The sequence below is a fragment of the Mesoplodon bidens genome (genome assembly GCF_964165515.1).
Source record: "Mesoplodon bidens genome assembly, chromosome: 16".
In the NCBI taxonomy this organism is placed as follows: domain Eukaryota; kingdom Metazoa; phylum Chordata; class Mammalia; order Artiodactyla; family Ziphiidae; genus Mesoplodon; species Mesoplodon bidens.
In genome coordinates this window covers 62,261,052-62,285,879 of record NC_138173.1, presented here as the reverse complement: position 1 = coordinate 62,285,879, position 24,828 = coordinate 62,261,052, and the positions used below count along the sequence as shown (strand labels likewise).

Sequence of the window (24,828 nt, the reverse complement as noted above, 5' to 3'; positions counted from 1 at the left end):
GCAAGGGAGGTAAATAGCAGGAGGGGAAGGCAGCTGCCTGCCAGGGAGAAGCTGGAGGGGGCTGGGATGGGCTGACGTTCGTTAATGGTCTGGAAGGACAGGACAGCAGGAGGAGATGAGGTCTGTGGAGGGTCCACCGCTTGGAGCGTAGACAGGAAAGGCAGCGTAGGCAGGACGCGGGAGATGAGCCAGCTACAGCCACTTGGCAATTTTGTTTTTGTAATAAGAAAAGCGCAGGTTGGATTTTTTTTTTTTTTTTTTTTTTTTTGCAGCGGGGGAGGTGGATGGGGAAAGTTTGGAGGCCGAGGGGTGGATAAACGGCCCAAAAGTCTGTAAGTCCCTGTGAAAATGAAACATCTAGACAAGAGATTCCCAATGTTGGGATCCCGAGCTGGCAGTACCAGCCTCACCTGGGAGTAGTGGACGTTCTCTGGTCCACCCTGACCTACTCAGAAACTCTAACCAGCCTTCCAGGTGATGCCACTGCCTGCTCAAGTTTGAAAGGCACTGGTCTAAATGAGGGTCACCTTGAACAACGAGGGGCTTTTTAAACCTCACCCGGTCAGAGACACAAAAGCCGGCCTTCTCGGAGAAATGGCAGTGTCCCAGTCACCAGCAACCCGGGACAGAAGTGGCTTGCCTGAGGTCCCCCGAGGGCAAGCGGTGGCCTGCAGGCAGGTCTCATTCCCACGCCTGTGCTCTTCTCTGTAGTATTTTATGAGCCTATGTGTGAAGACCCTGGAGAAGGGTGGGCCTATCACTCACTTCTTCTCTATGTCACAGAGATGTGATGAAGATTCCCACGTCGACACTTACCCCCTGTTTTTATAGTCCCACCGGCGCTGTCAGGCCTCACCAGGACGGAAGATGAGAAGTGTGGTCATAACGGATTTGAAACAGATGGGTGAGTTGGAACCCTCAGGCTGTGTCCTGGGAGCCAGACAGCAATGAAGAACCAGGAGCAGAGGAAAAGGTTATAAAAATGTGTAGTTTTTGCTTTATTGAGTTACAACAAATGAGCAACAAGTTAGAAAAACTGTTTTTTTTTTCAAACTCCCTAACCTTTTATTTGTGCAGTGTACTCAAATGAGGGGCAGTGTGGGCAGGGGAAGGGACTGCAAACACAACTCATACTGCAACGTTTACACCAGATATGTCTCCTGGTTTTTCTTCTTTAGAAGTTAGGACTAACTGAGGGAAAAAAAAAGTGCACTCAGGAAACTAAAATTGGCCCAAAACAAACACACAAACAAACAAAAAAAGCAATTCGTGGTGAAGCTTCAAGCTGAAATCTTGTCCAATACCACACTGAGAAAAGGCAGCTAGGAACGGAAATGAAAACCAAAGCTGTTCATCTTTGTACCATCTAGACACGAAGATCTTTTTCTTTTAATTTCACAAAAGTAATGATGATGCTAATGCATCCGGGAGCCTTTTCTGCTGGTCACTAAAAAGGGGCTCAGAGGGTAGCTGTCTGTCACCCAGTTCTCCGGGTGCTGGCTCGGCCCAAGGTCTGAGGCCAGGCCATCAAAAAAAAAAACCAGACTGGCCTGGTGGCAGTTCAGAAAGCCTTGTGTGTGGCTAAACAGGGACCCCCAGAGGAGGCTGGGGAAGAAATAGAAATGGATTTGATTTGGAAGATCTGTCATCTGTAAAACCCTCTCCAAGTTAAGACAGATGCCTGAATCCCGGCCCTTTCCCCTGAAGAAATCTCCCAAACTTCAAACTACCTTTAAAAATGAACTCTCCCTACCTAAAATCCAGTAGATATAATGGCACTAATGCTAACATCCCCCCTCCCCCAAATTAATAAAATAAAAAAAAACAAAAAGAAAGGAAAAAAGAGAAAAGCACGTGTGATCAGCCCTCCCTCCTGGAAAAAAAACCTTACAATGGTAGTGCTGGAAAAGGAAGTTGCCCTTGGTTAAAAAGGTAACAAAATTTTCCCACATTGTACAAATTGGTTCCAGTATAGCAAGAGGCGGGGGGCCTGGGCACAGGAGCAAACTATTTACAAGGACCCATGGAAAACGCAGTGGTAGGACTTTGGCACTATGAACAGTCCCCACCGGGCCTCGGGGAGGTGCGTACGAGTGAAGGCGTTCCACTTGGAGTCTCTGGCCAGGGCGGCCCACAGCCAGGGACGGAAGTTCTCTTCTCTCTTTGAAAACAGAGTGTCCCCTTCATCAGCACAGCAGTTCTGATGGACTTCCCTAAAAGGACAACACAAAGCCAGAGATGTCAGGGAGATGACCATGATTCCCTGGGTGCAAGGCATCGGGGGTAGCCTCTCCTTGGCTCTCCTGGGGAGACACTTCCAAAGCCATCCTGGGGCCTGGAGGAGAGACAAACACCCTGTTTTAAAGAAACAAATGTGTTTCCTGAGCACAGTCTAACATTATGGGAAGTGCCTTCAGAATAAGGCCTTTGAAAACCGGATGACTTTCTGGGCAAGTGAAGGAGGTGATGCATTTCATCATTACAAGACCCTTTTCTTATTCCTGGAGATGCAGCCAGTCACAATGGTTCCTAAAAGGCCCCAGAATCAGACAAACCTGGATTTGGGTCGAGAGTTCTCTCTATACTGGCCATGGGGCCATACACACGTCAAAATCTCTCTAGGGCTTAGTTTTTGCTTCTGTAAAACAGGGATAATAGCATCCACAAAGCAGTTGTGATAAGAAGTTGATATATGCACCAGCATATAAAATAGTGCCAGGCGTGTGGTAAGTATTACATGTGCTTTTGTTGTATTTGTTAGATGGAACCCTTTCCAAATAGGATATAAAATAATCATAATAAGATGAGAAATTTTAAGTGTATTTTTAATTTAATGTTTCTGTCAACCCTCAGGTGTAGATAAAATTGTTATTCCCATTTTACAGGTGAGGAAACTGAGCACAGAGAAGCTAAAAAACTTGCCCAAGATCACACAGCTAGAAAGTGGCAGAGCCAAAATCCCAACCCAGGCAATTTCCAGAGCCTGTGCTCTTAACCAGTGTTTACTGAGTCAGTATGGAGAAGCGTTTAATTCTTATGTACTTTGAAGTAATGAAAATAGTACAAGGACCTTCTTATGGGTTAAATTGTGTCCTTCCAACCCCCAAAGATATGTTGAAGTCCTAACCCTTAGTACCTCAGAATGTAACCCCTATTTGGAAATTCCTTTACAGAGGTGATCAATGTTAAAATGAGGTCATTAGGGTGGGACCTAATCCCATAGGGCTGGTGTCCTTATAAAAAGGGGAAATTTGGACACAGAGACAGACACAGGGAGAACATCAAGGGAAGACGAAGGCAGAAATTGGGGCGTTGTATCTATAAGGCAAGGATTGCCAGCAACCCGCTAGAAGCTAGAAGAGAAGCAAGGAACACATGTTCCCACACAGCACTCAGAAGGAAGCAACCCTGCCAACACCAGACTTCCAGTCTCCAGACCGTGGGAGAATAAATTCCTGTCGGTTAAGCCAGCCAGTTTGTGGTACTTGATGGCAGCCTTAGGAAACTAAGGCCGACCTCCATTTCCTCTGTGGGCTCCTGGGATCCAAGGATCCTGAGCATGAGTCCAAGGGGAGGGCTCAGGGCTGTAAAGGACATAGTATTCCATGACAGACTGGAAGGTGATCAAATCTGTAGATGCCTGAAGCCACTGGCTTTTTCTTTGCCTCCCTCCTGGGTTACTGCTTGGTAGCCGAGAAGGCCCTGAGAAGTTTTTGTGTTTTTCTTGTGCGGGGGACCAAGAGCAAGAATACCAGACTTCTCAGCCGAAGGCATCAGCAGATTATCTATATTGTTTGTCATTCTTAACGTCTGGATGTCCAGTGTACCCACATTCCCTACATGCTCCCGATAATAAGACTCAATATTGGAGTTAAGGAAACAGCTTGTAAAAGAAACGTCTGTGGATGAAACCAGATTCCAGGGTGTCCTTGGGATCTGGTACCACCCAAAAGTGATCCAGCAGATGTCACCGAATCGTAAGAGCTACAGGGGTCCTTACAGGTGATGCGGCCAACTTCACTCATTTCATGAGAAAAAAAAAAGGAAGCTCAGGGAGGAAAAGCGATTTCCCCAGGTCACATGACTGCTCAGCGGCAGAGTCAAAAGCAATAGTGATCACGGTTGTGACAACAGTGAGAGTAGCTTAAATATCTCTCATGATTATGATGTGCCAGGCCCAATGCTAAGTGCTGATTTGGATCATCTCATGTACTCCTCATGGTAGCCTGGTAACCCGGGAGGTAGGCCCACCTGCAGTGAAGAGACGGGGGTTTAGCGAGATTAAATGGTGTCAGGCGAGTAGTAAGTGGTGGAAACTGGATTCTACTGCGGCCAATGCAACTTTCGCTGCTCCCCGCCACACCTGACCCGCCTTGCCCTACGTTCACAGCTGCTCGCTGCACGGAGCCACGTGACGACAGGAGAGCGCAGGTCTGCTTCAAAGACAGGCTGGCGGTCCCAGGCAGCTGAAGAGGACCACGCGCCTTACCGCTGATCCCATGCAGAGCCACATGCACCCAGGATGGGCACGCGGACCACAGTCGGCCTCCCGCCGTGCTCCCCGAAAGAACAGGATTTCCCGCAGCGAACTGGGTCTTTCACCGTCTTCGGAAAGGAGACTGCCTGTGGGTGGATGTCCACGCGAACAGTTCTCAAGCCTCCAGGAAAACAAGGCCCAAGGTGGGTAAAGAGCCACTGCTCCTTCTCCCAACCAGGCTGGGGAACGTCAGCTCAGCACAGGACTGGGGTCTCCGCCGTGGAGCAGGGAGGAAAGCGCCGTGGAGTCAGAGGAAGCTGGATCCAGGCTCAGCCACTTCCGAGCTGTGTGCCGAGGTCAGTTACCTAAGCTCCCTGAGCCTCACGTCCACAATTCATAATCAACCGGCTGCTGGGAGGGCGACAGATGAGGTGTGCAAAGCATACATGTGCTCCAGAAATATTGCTTCCTTTTTTCCTTGAGGAAAGCCCGGTGCAAAATTACAGCCTTAGGGGTAAGTCAGCTCACCTGTGTGTGTGAGAATTTACACATTTTCTCTCTCTCCTCTCTCTCATATATAGAAAACTGAACCCTGTCTCTCTAAGTGATTGGCAAAAATTTGCTTTTTATTTTTATTTATTGATTTCTTTTGTTTTCTGAGTTTGAAGATGACTAGTTAATGAGATCAGTCGGGCTGCTTGAATTACCTTGCCTATTAATATTACACTGTTATAACGCATATCAAGTATAAATTATTAGAAGCAAAAGAAGTTGATTTTATCACGGTGATTTTTCTGTAACAAATAATTTTTAAACAATCCGATTATTGATGAATTATAAAATACCTTAGCAACTATGCTGTTGGTTTATTTGAAAGTAATAAAAATATGGAAAAAATTTGCTTTTTAGATAAACCTCAATATTAAGGTGGTTCTCCATCTGGCAGTTTTTTAAAAATTGAAGTATAGTTGATTTACAATATTGTGTTTCAGGTGTACAGCAAAGTGATTCAGTTTTATATATATATAAATATTTTTTCAGATTATTTTCCATCATAGGTTATTACAAGATATTCAATATAGTTCCCTGTGCTATACAGTAAATCCTTCCTGATTTCTATTTCCTAGTTAGTAGTGTGTATCTGTTAATCCCATACTCCTAATTTATCCCCCTGCTCTCTCTTTCCCCTTTGGTAACCATAAGTTAGTTTTCTCTGTCTGTGATCTGTTTCTGTTTTGTATATAGATTCATTTGTATTATTTTTGAGATTCCACATATAAGTGATATCATGTAATATTTGTCTTTCTCTGATTCATTAAGTATAATATTCTCTAGGTCCATCCGTGTTGCTGCAAATGGCAATGTTTCATTCTTTATGGCTGAGTAGTATTCCATTATATATATATATATATATTTACACACACACACACACACACATATATTTATGTTACATTTTCTTAAGCCAATAGTCTGTTGATGGGCACTTGGGTTGTTACCATGTCTCGGCTATTGTAAATAGCGCTGCTATGAACATTGGGGTGCATGTGTCTTTTAGAATTAGAGTTTTCATCTTTTCCAGAGTGGGATTGCTGGAGCGTATGGTAGCTCTATTTTTAGATTTTTAAGGAATGTCTATACTGTTTTCCATAGTATTTACATACCAATTTATATTGCCACCTACAGTGTAGGAGGGTTCTTTTCTCTCCACACTCCCTCCAGCATTTACTGTTTGTAGACTTTTTGATGATGGCCATTCTGACAGGTGTGAGGTGATACCTCATTGTGCTTCTGATTTGCATTTTTCTAATAATTAGCAATGGTGAGCATCTTTTCATGTGCCTGTTGGCCATCTGCATGTCTTCTCTGGAGAAATGTCTATTTAGGGCTTCTGCCCATTTTTTGATTGGGTTGTTTGTTTTCTTGATACTGAGTTGTATGAGCTGCTTGTACGTTTTGGATATTAACTCCTTGTTGGTTGCATTATTTGCAAATATTTTTTCCCACTCAGGTTGTCTTTTTGTTTTGTTGATGGTTTCCTTTGCTGTGCAAGAGGTTTTAAGTTTGATTAAGTCCCATTTATTTTTGCTTTTATTTCTATTGCCTTGGTAGACTGATCTAAGAAAATATTGCTACGATTTTTGTCCAAGAATGTTTTGCCTATATTCTATTTTAGGAGTTTTATGGTGTCATGTCTTACATTTAGATCTTTAAACCATTTTGAGTTTATTTTTGTGTATGGTGAGAAGGTGTGTTCTAACTTCATTGATTTACATGAGGCTGTCCAGCTTTCCCAGCACCACTTGCTGAAGAGACTCTTTTTTCTCCATTGCATATTCTTGCCTCCTTTGTCGAAGATTAATTGACCATAGGTGTGTGGGTTTATTTCTGTGCTCTTCTGTGCCATTGATCTATATGTCTGTTTTTGTGCCAATACCGTCGTGTTTTGATTACTGTAGCTTTGTAGCTGGTCTTATCTGGGAGGGTTATGCCTCCAGCTTTGTTTTTTTCCCCTCAGGATTGCTTTGGCAATTCTGGGTCTTTTGTGGTTCCATATAAATTTTAGGATTATTTGTTCTAGTTCTGTGAAAAATGTCATGAGTATTTTGATAGGGACTGCGTTAAATCTGTAGATTGCTTTGGGTAGTACGGCCATTTTAACAATATTCTTCCAATCTAAGAGCATGGGATATCTTTCCATTTCTTTGAATCATCTTCAATTTCTTTTATGACAATGTTTTTTTCCGTCTTATGGGGATGAACATGTATAATCCTCCAGCCATATGCATTAATAATGAAAAATAAATGCTAAACAAGGCCATTAAAAAAACAAAACAAAAAACCTCACAAAAAAATATTGCAAGGCCAAAGGGTGACCTGGAGAAGGGGAGACAAAGCCACTTTTTTTTTGGCTTTTGCAGTGATTCCAGATGTCTGTGGATAGCTCTGGGCCCCAGTAGCACCCTTGGAACTGCCAGACTTCAATTCTCCTCTGACCTCTCCCACACTATGTAGCGGTGGGCGGGACTTGGGCTGTGGGAGCTGGCGGCACTCTCAAAGTGAGGCTGGGAAGATGCAGGACACCAAGGGCACACAGCCTGGCCCCATTGCCTTCCCCTTGGGCAGCAGGTCCCAGCTGCAGGTCGCTTCTACAGAAGACCCTGCTCCCAGACACCCTCAGTTCACCTTTTTAAACGTATGTCCACAGAGTTCACTGCTGACCCCCGCCCCGCACTGAGTCTGGCTCACTGAGGATACTCAAATGTTCGTTAATGAATGAAAAACAAGAAGAGAGCACAGTGCTGTTAGAGGTGGCTGATTACACAAGATTGATGCAAAAGTTCTCATTTCAGGTGTTTTTTTGTTTTTTTAATAAAAAGTATTACAGTGATTTTGACTATGTGGCCTCTTGCTAAGCCCCTGGGCTTCTACCTGGAATCCTACCACTTGGTCAGGGACATTCCGCATGGTAGAGAACCCACCGCCCGATGGGTCACTTGATCCCAGAGCACTAGTTCTTAGCATTGGGGTAAACTGCAAAGTCACTGGGCCCCTTTTCTTATGGCCACTGTTCGAACGTTTCCACCAAGTGGATGTCCTCCCTCTCCCTGAACACTATCCAGGATAGGGAGCCCACTGGCTCCCACAGCTGTCCCTTTCTATCTTGGTGACACCTTGGAATGTTAAAAAGTACTACCTAATTCTTCAGCAAAATCTGTTTCCCTATTACCTTACCTTTGGGAAAGCATGAAACAATTAGAATTCTTTTCCCATGTGCTAGCTTTCTGTTCCTATTTCTCTTTACTTTTCCCTGTAGGGATTTCCCTTAGGCCCTGTGGACTTGAGAGAGAATAACACCGCAGTCCATGAGATAGAAAAGCAAGCACTGTGATTGTAATTTATTCAGTCTTATCTCAATCATATTTCTGAGTCCAATTTTCTTTTATTGGGAAGGGGCATGGTCTAATTTGAATTAGAACCGAGAAAAGGAAAACATGGTGACACGGAGAAAGAATAAGTAATTTCTCAGCGGATGAGGAAAATTTCACACTATCCTACATTATGTCAGCTCTGAACATCTGGCACTCCTTTGAAGTGTGAACTCAGACAAGTCATAGCCACGATAGTCACCTTTTAGGTTCCCTGATGCACCAAGTTCCCTCCTGTCTCAGGGTCTTTGGGTATGTGGTTTCTTCTGCCTGGACTGTTTCTCCTCTTTGCCCAGCCAACTCCTACTTAACCTTTTGCATTTCAATTCATCCACTGCTTGTTTAGAGAAACCTTGCCCAACCCCCTAAATCAGGTCAAATTGCCCTAATCTATGTTCTCACAGTTCCATGCTCCTTTCCTTCAAAAAATCTTGTCACCTGGCAACATTTCCTTTTTTTTTTTTTAAAGAAGATGTTGGGGGTAGGAGTTTATTGATTAATTCATTTATTTTTGCTGTGTTGGGTCTTCGTTTCTGTGTGAGGGCTTTCTCTAGTTGTGGCAAGCGGGGGCCACTCTTCATCGCGGTGCTCGGGCCTGTCGCTATCGTGGCCTCTCTTGTTGCGGAGCACGGGCTCCAGACATGCAGGCTCAGTAGTTGTGGCTCACGGGCCCAGTTGCTCCGCGGCATGTGGGATCTTCCCGGACCGGGGCTCGAACCCGTGTCCCCTGCATCGGCAGGCGGACTCTCAACCACTGCGCCACCAGGGAAGCCCAACATTTCCTTTTTGTTTGATGGAAGATTATTTGGTCAAAGACTATGGGCTCCACGGAGGCAGGGACATTCTGGGCACTGCTGCTTCCAGAGCCTGGCACACTGCAGGCTTTCTACAAATACTGATGGATGAACAGGCCAAGGCACTTACTATGAGCATCTCTGGACTAGTTGCTCCTCCTCCTTGGGGCCAGCATCCTTCCTCTGAAAAACGAGGGGCTTCGATTTCACGATGTTCCTAAGTCACTACAAGCTGCCTAAAGCACAGTGGAAATTCCTACTGTGAGAAGCTCCAGAATTAGGTAAAAGGGAATGATAGCAGTTAACTCTCCATGAGGTACCAGGGCAGGGAGGCTAAGGTACAGTCCCTGAGAAGTATCACCCAGTAAATAGCTAGTGATCGATTCTCCAACAGACCTTTCCCTCAAGCTGCCCACACACAGGGAAAGCAGATTGTCCCCAGTTCCTCTCCCCTGATGGCTGTCATCTGATGGGACTAGTGAGTGATAGAAAAAAAAAAAAAAGAGGAGAAGCAAAGGACTGAGGTACCAGATCCTGGATAACTGGAAGCCAACTATCTTTGTTAATTCTCAGGTTGGTTCGATAAACTGCTGTTAAACATCTGTTCTGAATCAGGCACTGGGGGATTCAGAGATTAATGGCCTGTGGTGCCTGCCTTTAAGGGTCTGATAGGGGAGAGATGGGGAAATAGTTAATTACAACATTTTCATTTATCCATCCATCCATTCGCATATCTGTATTTGGACAGCTAATCTGAACAGATGATGGGGGTATACTTATCCTAGATCCTAAATTGTAGCCAGGATCCAATGTTGGCAGCCTTGAATATTTTAAGCAAGCTGAACTATGGAAAATACTTTTCTTCTGACATTTCACAGATTCACCTCTTCCCCAAAGCCATCCCTAATTCTCAGGAGATGGAAATTGTCAGAAATCAGGAGGCAGCCAAGTAGTGAATACTTGTGTATTAGTTCCCACTCCACATAGAATTAAGAAATGACCATGTCCTGTTGGTCCATCCTGGGCGGTGATGGTGGTGCCACTGTTGGCAAGGTGGTGGGCCACGGTGGTTGGGTCAGGCAGTGACCTGACAGATGAGAGGGGGCCTCCAGGCTCCACCAGCCGCTAGCTGAGGAACCCAGGGCAAGCATCTCTGAGCCTCCGTTTGGCCCTCTGTAAAATGGGGAAAGAGCCGTACCTCTCTCAGAAGGTTGTCATGAAGTGTAAATGACTTAATAGATGCGCTGGGAAGAATGCTGAGCACATGGCATATACAAATAAATGGAAATTCTTCGTGGTAGCAGAGCCGGGCGATTCCGTCCGGCCAACCATCAAGGCATATGTCTGACATTCTCTGGCTCAAGTATTCTGACTCATTTTTAGGAAAGGAGTTTATTTTTTGGCCTCTTACCAGGACAGATCTCTCAGTGGATGGCTCGATAATTGTTTGGATCCAGAGACTGAATCAAGATGCCCCAGTTCAAGGCTTGGGAAGGATTCCTTATCTTTGTGTCTAATCTCAGGGCCAGGGTGAGCCTGGACATTCAAATACTGTCCTGAGCCTTGCCAAGCTTCAGCCAGAGGCATTGGTCAGGGTGGGTACGCTTCACTCCCACAGAGGCAATCCCGTCCTAGAGTCAGCGCCCAGCTGCTTACCCAAGTTTTTTCTCACTCTCTCTCTCATATGTGCCTCACATAACACCTTTCATGAAATCAAAACCATGCATCATTCCCAGGATTATTATATGTGTGGCAACTGCACTCAACTGCAGGTTCCTAAATAAATATGTGTTTAAATAAAAACATCACTGAATATTTATGACTTTCAAGAGACCCATGTGTTTGGTTCATAAAAGCTGTGAAGTATTTGGAGAGGTTTTTTTCCCCTCGAGGTTGGAAGCTTCCTTGAAGGGGTGTCTCTGTCGGGACTTGGGAGAACTTTTGGCCGCCGCCACCGGCACACAGACGGCGGCCCCTTTCTCAATTCAGTGGCACCTGAAAAATATCAGGAGGCCCATTAGGGATATCGGATGTCACAGGTGTTGAGTAGATCTTAGCATGTTGTTTAGGAATGTTTTCTAGCACACAGTTGTGGCGTTCACCATAAATAAACATAAAAGAGCGGTTCCTGGGTGTTCCTGTTTTTTGGGGGGACTTGACTAGTTCCTACATCTCTGAATTATTTGATGTTAATTCAAAAGTCAACTCTAAAAACCCTAGGTATCTGCCGCCACAGGAGCGGGTCAGGGGTGGGAGGTGCTATCAATCAGAAATGGGGAATTTCTGTCAGAAATAAAGAGGCAGAAACAGCAGTAGGAAGAGTGAAGGCTCCGGAGTGAAACCAAGGTGCTGGCGGGGAGAATGTGGATAAGTTCCTTGGTTTCTGAGTCTCAGTTTCTGGTTTTATAAAAATATAGAGAAGCTTACCTCTCAGGGCCGCTAGGAGAATTGAATGAGACCATCTGTGGCCACAGCGCCCAGCTCAGCCTCTGAACTCAAGAGGCCTTGCATTTTTCCTTCCTTCCTCCCTCCCTCCCTCCCTCTCTTCCTTCCCAAAGCTTCTCTTTATGGTTTCAGCATTTCTTCCCCCTTCTCCTTCTCTTGGGCCTCAGGTGGGGGTCAAGCACAGTGGCAACCAACTCAGGTGGGCGCTGTCAACTGTTGGTGTTGGTATAGTTTGGGAGAGAAAAGATGGGGACAGGTGGCCTTGGGGGCCTCTGGGAGGCTGCCATCCCTAGGTACCTCCCACTCAGCGATGTGCATCCAGAGCTCACTCTGGACACAGGAACAATTAGCATCCTTATATCCAAATTGAGCAAACACAACTGGTTCAGAATAACTTTTGCCTGCTGTGGAAAGCCATCAGGTTTTCTTTTAGTTTGCCTCATCTTATTTGTTTGCTGAATCCCAAACTCAACTTGCTGGCTACGCCAAACCTCTTTTGGTCCCTCAGCTGCACCATTCCTTTTCTTGTCTCTGGACCCTTGCTTGGCTCTTCCTTCCACCTGAAACACTCTTTTCCTTGTCTGTGCACTTGGCTAGCTCCTGAGTCAGCTGTCCCTTCCTTCAGGAAGCCTTCCCTGACTCCCAGCCTGGGTGCCCCCCCTGCGTGCACGTCTTCTTCATGCCACGGAGTACCCTGCCGAATAAAGGAAAGAGCAATTTCCCCTCTTGTTGGTCTGACTGAGCTCCAGGTGAAGGAGGACTCGATCTTCTTCATCCTGTCCTCTCTAGTGCCTAGCACATTCGCCTACACACAGTAGGCGCTCAGGACGTATTTGTTGAATTGAATTGAACCCAACTGTCTACTGTGTGATAGGTGGAAAAAGCAATCACGTAGACTTATGTTTATGCATCAGAAAAATCTGGGATGGAAGACGGGGCAAACTAGGAGCTCTCAGGCAGAATCTGATTGGACAAAAAAAAAAATGCTCCTTCATTTCAACAAGGGGGATATGGGCTGGTTTGGTAGGGTCTTTTTTTTTTTTAATCAAATTTGTTACAAATTGCTTCTGTTTTATGTTTTGGTTTTTTGGCCAGTGAAGCATGTGGGATCTCAGCTCGCCGACCAGGGATTGAACCCGCACCCCCTGCATTGGAAGGCGAAGTCTTAACCACTGGACTGCCAGGGTTGTCCCTGGTAGATTCTTATAAGAAGCAAGAAAATGGCCAGAGGCAGGATGAAACCGTTGTAGCCAGGTGGAGGCGGGTGGTTGGTGCGCTGCGTAATGCCCTTTAACCCTTCCTATCACTAGCTCACCTTCCTCACCTGCAACCTATTACCACTTCCTCCTGCAAAGTTGGAGGAGAAAGACTTGATGGCATTCTGTGATTGGCTGCTCATTAAATTGCTCTTTTAATAGCTGATGGAGCTGGCTAAAATAAGGTTTCTAGAGGACTTAATTTATTTGCCAGGTGCCTCGTTTTATTACTGAATAAATGAATTAATGAGGGACATGGCTGGCCAAAGTTGTCCGAGTTCATAAATAAAAAGGTATGGTAATTTCCAGAGCTCCCTTGGGGAACTTATCAATCATTCTAGAGGTTTTTACCTTTCACTATGTTTAAAGATGACATGGTGGTGGCGTGGGTCTTCCATTGCCTTTTCCTTTTGTTTTTTTGTTGTTTGTTTGCGGTATGCGGGCCTCTCACTGTTGTGGCCTCTCCCGTTGCGGAGCACAGGCTCCGGATGCGCAGGCTCAGCGGCCATGGCTCACAGGCCCAGCTGCTCCATGGCATGTGGGATCTTCCCGGACCGGGGCATGAACCCGTGTCCCCTGCATCGGCAGGTGGACTCTCAACCACTGCGCCACCAGGGAAGCCCTTTCATTGCCTTTTAAGTGACCTCTGGAGAAGCCAAGCCGGGCAGATTGTAAATCGTGCATCTCCCTCCTGGATCTAAGCTGCCCTTGGAATACTTCGGCTTCGGCCAAGGTAGACCTTTCCCTCCTGTATCCCTCTCTCTACCATCCCCCCCACCCTGCCCCCTTTTCTAAACATACCATCAAGAAAGCTGCCATGCTTCAGGCCCTGATTTGCACGGACCTCTGGTGAAGCACAAACACCAAGGGCTTGGGTGGCATGTCCCGTTTTGTGGATGACATGGCCATTAGTGACCATGGTAACCTCCCCTCCCAGGCTTTTGTGGCTCCACAGACCTAATTTACACCAGTCTCTTCCAGATTTGAAGGGGCTCTGGGGACCCCATCAGCGCAGCAACAAGTGGGGTCACTTAATGAGACACACACGGGCGCGCCTTCCTTTAGCCGCGGCGAGGTAAATACCAGGTACTTTCAAAACCTTTCAGGTTAAAGGAAACAATCCCAAATTTTTATTCAGTAAATGTAGACGCTTATTCTTTAAAAAATCCAAAAAGAAAAGAAAAAGGAAAAGACATATCCTTTCATGTTTGTTTCTTACACCACTGAACACAAACCAGGCCTTGTGTTGCGTTACCTTGTTACTAGACTTTAGAATGGACGGACCCCCAAAGGCCACGGGCAGCCATGCTGCCACCTCTCAGCACTGCCTTGCAAATAAAAACAAAATCTAGCAACACCTATTCTTCTTCCTTTGTCTTAAAAGAGCTTGAAAGAAGAACCCATGGGGCTTCCCTGGTGGCGCAGTGGTTGAGAGTCCGCCTGCCGATGCAGGGGACACAGGTTCGTGCCCCGGTCCGGGAAGATCCCACATGCCGCGGAGCGGCTGGGCCCGTGAGCCATGGCCGCTGAGCCTGCGCGTCCGGAGCCTGTGCTCCACAACGGGAGAGGCCACGACAGTGAGAGGCCCGCGTACCGCTAAAAAAAAAAAAAAAAAAAAAAAAAACAGAAGAACTCATGATCTGTGTCAGTATCTCTGTACCCGACAACTGTATCGACTCTGGCAATAGAAAGAAAGAAACCCAGCCTCCTGCCCTGGCTCCCGGGGGGACAGGTGGCGTTACCTGTCTAGGCCTGGCTGGCCTCAGCAGGGACGCTGTCGGAGTCCGAGTCAGCCAGTTCCGCCGCCCCTTCCGCTGCCGTCTGACTCCAGCTGTCCGACCTGTCTGACACGGCGTCCTCCTCTCCGACCGTCACCTCCACCCAATCCACGATGCCCGATTCCTCGTTCTCGTCGCTGCCCTGGCCGTCCCGACTGTTGCCCTCTGATCTGTCCGAGGTGGCCTCCGAGGGCTTTGCCGGCAAACCGTCTCTTGCTTGCTCGCCGCCTGCTTTCATCCTGGGGCCCAGCTTCTCCAAGTCCTCTTCGCAGAGCTTTTTGGGGTCCTTGTGATACTGCGGACCGCCCTCGCTCCCGTTCTTCGAGCTCTCGGCGATGACGGCTTTTGCCGCCTTCCTCGACGGGGCGTCGTAGCCGTGATCATCCGCCACATGCTGCTGCTGGTACTGCTCCAGCCACTTCAAGGTTCCAGTTTTTAGCAAGCATCTGTTCTCCTTGAACCAACGCACGATTTCAGTTCGGACCAGGCCGGTCTTTGCCGCCAGCTGGTCATACTCCTGGGGGGTTGGCCACTGGGTTCTTGCAAACGTGCTCCTCAGGAGATGAACCTGTTCTTGATTTTTTGTAATTGCTGGTGAAGGGCTGGGCAGAGAACTGGGCACCTGGGCGCTGGAGAACTGGTCGAGTCGAGACAGAGCACCGTTGGGGGCCACCGAGTCTGGGCCTTTCTTGCTGGACCCCATGGAATCCAGGACGGCCTGTTCCATGCTGTCCCGAAGCTTCCGCCTCTCCGAGAACCAGGAATCGATCTCTCTCCTGCTCAGCTTGGTCTCCACTCTTAGCCTGTCCAGTTCTGCTTGGGTCGGGAAAGAGCTTTTCAGAAAGCTGTCTTCCAGGATTTTCACCTGACCTTGGGTTTTCTCTTTGAACTTCTGCGGGGCAAAGTCTGGGTACGCGTGGTAAGTGCGGCCGTGTCGGGAAGCCGCGATGGCCAGCTGGTCTTTGGCAAGGGATTCGCTGGTGATGTGGACGATGCCCCTTTGACACCGATACCGGTGGTCGCTGAACCACTTCTTGATCTCGCTCCTGGCGAGGCCGGTCACCTCGATGAGCCGGTAGACCTCAGCATCGTCGGGGAACTGGCTCTGGAGGAAGCTCGCCTTGAGGTGTGCGATCTGCTCCTTTGTCTTCTTGCGGTCGCTGGCTGGGGTCAGCGAAGGGTTGGCCCCCTTGGGTGGAGGCTCTGGCACTTGAGCGACGTGTGGGCGCTTGGGCTCGGGGGCCGCTTGGGGAGTCGCTAGAGGTCTCTTCTGGCCATGGTTGGTCACTCCGGCCACGGTGAGTGTGATGGGGGAGCAAGAGACGGTCGTCGGCCCGCTGGTCACCTGAGTCAGCACGAGGCTGGTCTGGCCGAGGATCTGGCACGGAAGCGCTGTCTGGAGGATGGGCTGTGACATCTTTGTGGGGGCCAACTGGGCGGGCAGCACAGTGATCGTTGGGGGCACTGACTGGATGGTGCCATTAAACATCTTCTTCCGGGCCTCCTCCACCTCCTCCGGGGACCAGCTGATGCCATGCTTTAAGCGCTGGGTGGCAAACCAGATTCTGATGTGCTCTTCTGGGTGTTTGGAAGCGGCTGTGAGCCAGGACAACTCAGCCTGCGTTGGGTAAGGGAACTTGTTGAAGGAGTTGATCATGGTGGCGTTGGTGTCCAGGGCAGAGTTGTATTTGGTAGTGTTCAGCGGCACGGGGACCTTGGGGACAAGGTTGATGTTTGGTGGAAGCTGGACAGAAGGCATAACGTGTCCTAACGTGTCCTGGAGGAGCTCCACGCCCCCGAGTCTCGAGAGGATCTCAGCCGCGTCTGTCACCAGGCGGGTGGTCCCTTCCACGTGGTTCTCGGGGGCGGCCTCCTCTGGCTTCTTGGGCACCTTCTTGGCATCGGCTTTCGGTTTCCCTGGCTTCATGATGGGGGTTTTACTCACCGAGATCCCGGGGTCATTGTCCCCGCTTCCGGGGCCGCTGGTGGTGATGGACATGATGTGGTTGGTGGCATCGATGGACTGCTCTAAGACGGTCTGATTATTGCGCTTGATGAGCTTCAGCTTGAAGTTGGTCTCCCCGGGGTGGAACTTGGAGTTGTGGTCAGACAAGGAGTCGTACTTTTTGGTTGTGAAGTTACACTCGGCACACACGTAGAGCGGGTTGAGAATCACGTTGGGGTGCTGCATGTCAACGTGCTCCGTGAACTCGTTCAGGTTTTGCGTGGAGTAGGGGCAGTATTTGCATTCATAGCCACCTTGGAGTTTTTTGGATTGATTTTCCCCAGTAGATTTCACCTCTATCACTTCATTTTCTTTGGAAGAGTTTTCAGGTTCTGCTGCCCAGGTGTCCTTGGCCATTTCGGGCTGTGGCGTGCCGATTCCTTTCTCTTTGGCCCTGTCTCCTTCCTCGGGCACGTCTTGTTCTACTACTTGTGATGTCCGAACCATGCATGGGGTTGTGGATTTTCGTTTGCTCGCCATGCTGTCTGTCTGTGTGCAATGGCTTATTTTGGGGACGGGGGCGGGTAGGGAAGGGGCAGTGAAATTTTTGGAACTACTAAGATAAAAGGCTTTTGGCTTTATGCCCCGCTCCAATGGCTTTGGCTTCACTTGAACGCTGAAGTCTGGTGCTTGAGTTTCCAGAATGATTTCAGTGCAGAAGATTGTAACTGTTCCAATGGCTAAACACAAGGGACAGCATCATATCTGTGGGACAAGAACAAAGAGAGTGTCAGTGTTTCCTCACAAGGCAAAAGAAACCAGCATTTCTTTCTAAGTTGCTCCCATGGCCCATCCCAACTGGCACCCAAAGCAAATACCCAGGTGCGCACAGATGGTGGGAGAGTGGATACTCCTAAAAATGAAAGATCACATTCTTCTTCTCTTCCATCCTCTGGGAAGGGCAGTGGGAATGGGCCCAAAGCAAGCAAATGAGGATGCAGGTCACTCTTTCATGTTTAGAGACCAAGGGATACAGAAAAGCAACAAGGGTACTGAGATCTTATGAAGCGGTGGGTAGGGGGCTGGAGGGAACCTTGCAGTGGAGTGTTGGCTGGGTTCGCAAGCCGCTTTTATGGATGGTACATCAGAAGCAAGATGCTTGCCTGGGGCTGGCAAGTGGAATCTATATAGGAGTTAGAAAATGGATATGAATGTTTCATTTATTACCATAAAGGTAAAATCACTATAGAAAATCCAGAAAAGGCATCAAAGTATAAAAAAGAAAAACATCACACTAAATATAATAGTTCTCCTTTATTTCACTTGAACATTTCCCATTTTCACAAACTTATGATTAAAAAGTGGCTGCGGGCTTCCCTGGTGGCGCAGTGGTTGAGCGTCCGCCTGCCGATTCAGGGGGACACGGGTTCGTGCTCCGGTCCGGGAAGATCCCACATGCCGTGGAGCGGCTGGGCCCGTGAGCCATGGCCGCTGAGCCTGCGCGTCCGGAGCCTGTGCTCCGCAACGGGAGAGGCCACAACAGTGAGAGGCCCGCGTACCGCAAAAAAAAAAAAAAAAAAAGTGGCTGCATGATGTTACATTGTAGGGATATACCATACATGATGTATTTAGCCATTGGATTTTTGTTGGACATTTATTCCTAATTTTTGGCTCTTCTTGACAAAATTGTAGTCAATACCCTTAGTCCTTATTTCTGAAGTAAAAGCACTAGGTCAAAGGAGGTCAACATTTTACATTCTCTTGACTCATATGGCCAAGTTTTTGCATCATTTGGCCTTTTCGCCGGCAGTGAATGAGTGCCCGACTCACCACTTAGCTTACATGAAATATTACCCTTAAAAAGCCTGGCCAGTTAGGTATGGGAAAACTGCTTTAATATGCTTTGGTGCTTCTCTTGATTGCTAATAAGGGTGAACAGTTTTCAAAGATTCACTTGCCATTTGTATTCTTTTGTGAATTGTGGATTTATGCCATTAAAAAAACATACTTTATTATTATTTTTAAAAATTATTTATTTATTTATTTATTTATTTATTTATTTCAGCTGTGCCGGGTCTTAGTTGTGGCATGCGGAATCTTTAGTTGTGGCATGCGGACTTCTTAGTTGCAGCATGCAACTAGGATCTAGTTCCCTGACCAGGGATCGAACCTGGGTCCCCTGCATTGGGACTGCAGGGTCTTACCCACTGGACCACCAGGAAAGTAGTCCCTATGTCATTTTTATATTGTGATGCCCAGTGGTTTTGTTATTAATTTATGAGTTCTCTCTATATTAAAAACATTAGTACCTTTCTATATTTGTTGCAAAAATTTTCCAGTCTGTCATTTACCTTTTAATTTTGCATATGGTATTTTTTCATGTTTTACAGGTAGAAATTTTTTATTTTTAGATGGCAAATTTATCAATCTTTTTCTCTTGTGGTTTCTTTCATTGTGATTTTACATTTAGAAGGTGATTCCCTGCTTTGATAGTTGAGATCTATTATTCTATGTTTTCTTAGAGTGTTTTGGCTTTATTTTTTATATTTAACTTGTCTGGACTTGAACCAAACTGATCTTGGGGTAAGCTGTGAGATACAATTCTAACCATTTTTCTTGAAAGTTATCAATTATCTCAATAGCATGTATAGTGTTATTTATTTCTCACTAATTTGTGAAGCCACCTTGGCCATACATTAAATTTTTCTATATACTAGGGTGTTTCTGGATTATCTGTTATCTATATCTGTTATCTGTACCTCTTATCTAGCTCTTGAGCCTTACACTTATGCTTCACTTAAATTTTTTTTTTGTAGATTAGAGCATGTTTTAACATCTGGTAGAGTGAGTTTCTCTTTATCATTCTTCTTTTGCCAAATAATTCTGGGTTATTCTGATCACCTATTAATATAAGTCAGTTCTCATAAATCAGAATCATCTGCAAAATAAAATTCTGTTAGAATGTTGATTGGAATTACATTAAGCAAATATTAATTTAGGAGTACAGGAACAATTTGCTTATTATAAGGTAGGTTATGTTAACAGAACCCCCACAGGGGAAGTGATGGGCTGGACCATGCTGAGTATCTAAATGCACGGGCTTCCATAGAGGATGGCCTTTCATTGTGTGTTTGGAAACAGGGGTAGCCGACACGACATCCGGGGGAAAGGGGATGGAGGGGATAGCATATCCTCTCCCATCCCTCCCACTGGCCTAGGTTTGAGTTCCACTGAAGAGAGGGCTCAAGGCAGAATTAATGGACTTATTTTCAAGAGCAACCCTCTGGGACTTGGGGCCCCACTTATCTGCTTAGGGGGTCAGGTGACAAACCTGGGCAGGACTCGGGGGAGGGGCATCCCTCCCCTGTGAACCCAGAAACGGCCACTCTGAGGCATTTTCATGCTGGGCAATTTCTTTCTTCCTTTTTTTTTTTTTAACATCTTTATTGGAGTATAATTGCTTTACAATTGTGTGTTAGTTTCTGCTTTATAACAAAGTGATGCTGGGCAATTGCATCAGCAGTGGGTGAGGGTCCCTCAGGGCACTGGTGAGGACAGGAGATAGGCACAGCAGAGCACAGGGGAGCTGTGTCTTTTTGCTGACAACACCCAAATTGACATGTTTAGCTGAACATCAGACTCTTGATTTTCCCCCTCAAACATGGGTCCTGCCCCCCCCCCCCACCATGTCTACAGCTCTTCATCTCCATCTCTATGGCACACTCAAGCCAAAATCCTCTTTACCTCACCCCCAAATTAGTCCATCAGCGATCCTGTTGACTCTGTCTTCAAAATAAACCCAGTATCGGACCACTTCCATCTCCCGTCTGGAAGCCTCCCACAGGCCTCCTGCTTACTTCCTCTCCAGAGCAGCAGCACAGGGATTTTCTTTCTGCTTCTTGAGGGGCTTTATTTATGGTTTGAAATTCATTTTGGTACTGAAAAGCACTTAAATGTTATTTTTTAATCTCTAAAGGTTTTTTAAAAAATCGAAGTATAGTTGGTGTATAATATTATATAAATTACAGGTATACAATGTAGTGATTCACAGTTTTTAAAAGTTATACTCCATTTATAGTACTACAAAATATTTGCTGTATTCTTCCTGGCGTACAATATATCCTTGTAGCTTATTTTCTGACTAACAGTTTGTACCTCTTAATCCTCTCCTCCTGTATTGCCCCTCCCCCCTTCCCTGTCCCCACTGGGAACCACTAGTTTGTTCTCTGTATCTGTGGGTCTGCTTCTTTTTCGTTATACTCACTAGTTCGTTGTACTTTTTAGATTCTACATATAAGTGATTTGTGATTGCCTTTCTCTGTCTGGCTTATTTCACTGAGCATAATACCCTTCAAATCCATCCATGGTGTTGCAAATGGTAAAATTTCATTCTTTTTAAGGCTGAGTAGTATTCCATTGTGTGTGTGTGTGTGTGTATCACATCTTCTTTATCCATTTATCTGTTGATGGACACATAGGTTGCTTCCATATCTTGGCTCTTGTAAATAATGCTGCTATGAACCCTGGGGTGCATATATCTTTCCAAATTAGTACTTTTTTTTTTTTTTTTTTTTTAAGAAATATACCCAGGAGTGGAATTGCTGGGTCATATGGTAGTTCTATTTTTAGTTTTTGAGAAACATCCGTACTATTTTCCACAGTGGCTGCACCAATTTACATTCCCACCAACAGTGTATGAGGGTTCCCTTTTCTTCATATCCCTGCCAACATTTGTTATTTGTATTCTTTTTGATGATAGTCATGCAGAGGGAGATTTTAAGATAGGAATCAGTCCAGGACACTGTTCTGCACGAAGCCCTCTCTCGGCTTCCCATCAGCGTGAACGCCAACCCCGGCGCCTTCTGGTCCACGCTCCCCTCCCCACTTGCTCCTATCACTCCGGCTGCTGGAACAGGCGTATCCCTTCCATCACAGGGCCTTTGCCAGGAAGTCCACCCCTAGAGCTCCTCGGTTTTCACGGCTCCATGTGAAAGTCACCCTTCCACAGAGAGGCCTTTCCTGACCACCATTTCATGTAAAATACTGCCTCTCCCAGTTCCCCAGTCACTCTCTCCCTGCTTTGCTTTCTTCATAGCACCATATATATATATATAATCATTGAAATATAATTGATTTACAATGTTGTGTTAGTTTCAGGTGTACAGCAAGATTGTTCAGTTATATAGAGATATATATATATATTGGGTTAGCCAAAAAGTTTGGGTTTTTCCATAAGATCTTACAGAAAAACCCAAACAAATTTTTTGGCCAACCAAATATATATATATATTCCTTTTCAGATTCTTTTCTATTATAGGTTATTACAAGATATTGAGTATAGTTCCCTGCATAGCACTTTTTAATATTCAAAATTTACTTATATATTTTTGTGGTTAAAGGAAGAGGCAGGAGAGAGTCTCAACCCATTTTCTCCTAATACAGCAGTCACTGGCCACATGTGCCTCTTTAAATTTATCTTAATTAAAATTAAATAAAATTTAAAATCCCGTTTTCAATTGCACCAGGCACATTTCGAGTGCTCAGTGGTCACACGTGGCTGGTGGCTATTGTATTAAACAATGCGGGACATCGCTCTCACTGAGGGATGTTCTACCGGACAGCGCTGTTCTAGAATATAAACTCCACAAAGGCAGGAACTCTTCACTGTGATTTCCCCGGAATCTAGAGCAGTATTTGGTCCACAGTATGCTTTCCATAAAGATTGGTTGAATGTTAAATTAACTGCAGAGTGGCTACCCTGAGGGAACTGCTGCTGATGCAGACCAGTGATGTACGGGAACATCTCTCGTGGATGCTCAGTGATGTGGGTGCGTGCATGTGTATTGCGTGCATGTACATTGCACGTGTGTGCGCGTGCACACGAACATGCCTGCAGTTGCACGTATGTGCACACATGTTGCATGTGTTGTGTGTGCATGCGCATAAGCCTGCATCTGCACGTATGTGCACGTGTGTGTGTGCACGTGTGAATGTGTGTGAGTGTGCACGAGGGCTTCTATGAGCGGAGGAACTCGGTCAGGGAAAGGGGGTCCTACAGTTCTGTAGGGGTTACCACTGACGTAGCAGAATGTGGCCAAATCTGTGCCCCCTATCCAAGAGGCCTGGGCCTTTGAATTATGATTTTTAAAAGAGAGGCAGCAGAAGACGACTTTTCTTTTGCAGAACAAAGAAATTGGGCAGGAATAGGTGCAGGGGAGAGAAGAGACTTTTTTCACAGAAACTCCTTTATCTAGAATTATTTAAATCCGTTGACAAGTGAGGCCAAGAAATGAGCCAAATTTATGGTGAAATATCCTAAAAGCTTTTTGATGTTCTAAGAACTGTGGTTCAGAATAGACAGTATATTCTAAAACATATTTGGCAACCAGGGATGCAAACCACAGCAGATTAAAAAGAAGGGAAGATGAAGAAAGGAAAGAGAAGGGTGGGGAGGGCTCAGAAAACAGTGAGCCTTTGAAGAATTCCTCTCCCAAGGTCCCCCCAGTGAAGCTGCAAGAACCACTGCCCTTGGAAGAATAATCCGAGCACAACAAGGGGGTGAGTGTCTGCAGAGCAGTAGAGACTTGGCGTCTGTCTTTCTGAAAGTCTGTGAGCCACCAGTGAGGGGACCAGCGCCACGAGGCCTGCCACTCGCCGGCGTGAAGGCTGCATATTTCTGGCCAAGTCTTCAGGTTCAGGTGTACACTTGCCCAAGTTAGCAAAAATAAAAAAACAAATGAATGCATGAATAAAATGCACGTTAAAACTCCGACACCGTCCCTTCCATGGCGGGTGGTGAGTATCCCAGCAGACCGGTTTCATGTCGCGGGCCTCGCCCTGGGCCAGTTTCCCAGCGGGTCTGAACTGCATGCAGGCACATTCTGTACCAACCTGAAAACACTCCACTTCAAAGCAGCACCGAGTGGTCCCCAGGCTGCTCCAGCCACTGTGCTGAGGGCCCAGCGGTAGGTGGGGAGCCTCAGAGGCAATCCCTGCCCTTGGGGGGCGTGGCCCGAGCAGATTAGAACTAAACACCATTGTGTTTAAGGTCCTGGTGCCCAGAAGGAGAGGAGAGGTGAGAAGTTTCCTTCCTCTATGACTCTTCTCCATCATGCCTCTTTCTGTCTTGAATCCCACGCCTCACAGGACAACTAAGAGCGTCACACGTACGTGTTACACGGAGAAGGAACCCAAACACCAAGTACAGACTCTTGCCTCCTTTGCCTGTTTTTGCGATTGACTGGATTTAAAAAAAAATAAATTTATTTATTTATTTTTGGCTGTGTTGGGTCTTTGTTGCTGTGCGCGGGCTTTCTCTAGTTGTGGCGAGTGGGGGCTACTCTTCATTGTGGTGTGTGGGCTTCTCACTGCCATGGCTTCTCTTGTTGCGGAGCACAGGCTCTAGGCGCATGGGCTTCAGTAGTTGTGGCATGTGGGCTCAGTAGTTGTGGCTCGTGGGCTCTAGAGCACAGGCTCAGTAGTTGTGGCATACGGGCTCAGTAGTTGTGGCTTATGGGCTCTAGAGCACAGGCTCAGTAGTTGTGGCGCACGGGCTTAGTTGCTCCGCAGCATGTGGGACCTTCCCGGACCAGGGCTTGAACCCGTGTCCCCTGCATTGGCAGGCGGATTCTTAACCACTGAACCACCAGGGAAGCCCTGATTGACTGGATTTTCCTTTTATCCACTACGGTATTTATTATGTGCCACAAAGAAACCCCAACGAGTAAGAAATGACACCACCTTGGAATATATAATATATAAGGAAAATGGCCAACCTGTATAGACAATTATGAACAACTCATTCCTGGATGTCTGTGCAGGGCTCTCCCTTCACCACTTGGCGCTTCTTCAGTCGTCACTCTTCCTGTTGTGAGTGGAATGCAATTCGATTAGAACCCTATTTACTGAGTATGGGTTTGGGCCAGAACCCTGTGGATACGGGGCATACAAAGATGAAGAAACCATGGGTCTTGTCCTCAAGGAGTTCACAGCTGGTGTATTAGTCAGCTCGGGCCGCCATTACAAAGTGCACAGACTGGGTGGCTTAAACCACAAAAATTTATTTCTCATGGTTCTGGAGGCTAGAAGTCCGGGACCAAGATGTCTGCAGGGTTCGTTTCTTCTGAAGCCTCCCCGCTTGGCTGCAGATGGACCCCTTCTCACCGTGTCCTCACATGGTCTCCCTTCCGTGCGTGCCTATCTCTAAT

The 24,828-nt window shown here is 46.6% G+C and overlaps 1 protein-coding gene and 1 long non-coding RNA gene across 2 annotated transcripts in view; both read right to left on the bottom strand.

The window, feature by feature from the left end:
• Positions 1–990: 990 nt before the first annotated feature.
• ZHX2 (zinc fingers and homeoboxes 2) lies at positions 991–17,262 on the bottom strand. Its single transcript, XM_081258382.1, has 2 exons — positions 14,641–17,262; positions 991–2,213 (listed from the first exon to the last, which is right to left on the bottom strand). Exon 1 carries the CDS (start codon positions 17,159–17,161, stop codon positions 14,645–14,647), a length of 2,517 nt encoding a protein of 838 aa, XP_081114508.1. The 5' UTR covers positions 17,162–17,262; the 3' UTR covers positions 991–2,213; positions 14,641–14,644.
• Positions 17,263–17,284: 22 nt separating this feature from the next.
• Positions 17,285–24,828, bottom strand: part of LOC308629971 — a 160,166-nt gene continuing 152,622 nt past the window's right edge. The window contains exon 4 of the long non-coding RNA XR_014017752.1: positions 17,285–17,386. This is a non-coding gene — a long non-coding RNA (uncharacterized lncRNA). The remainder of the gene's footprint in view (positions 17,387–24,828) is intronic.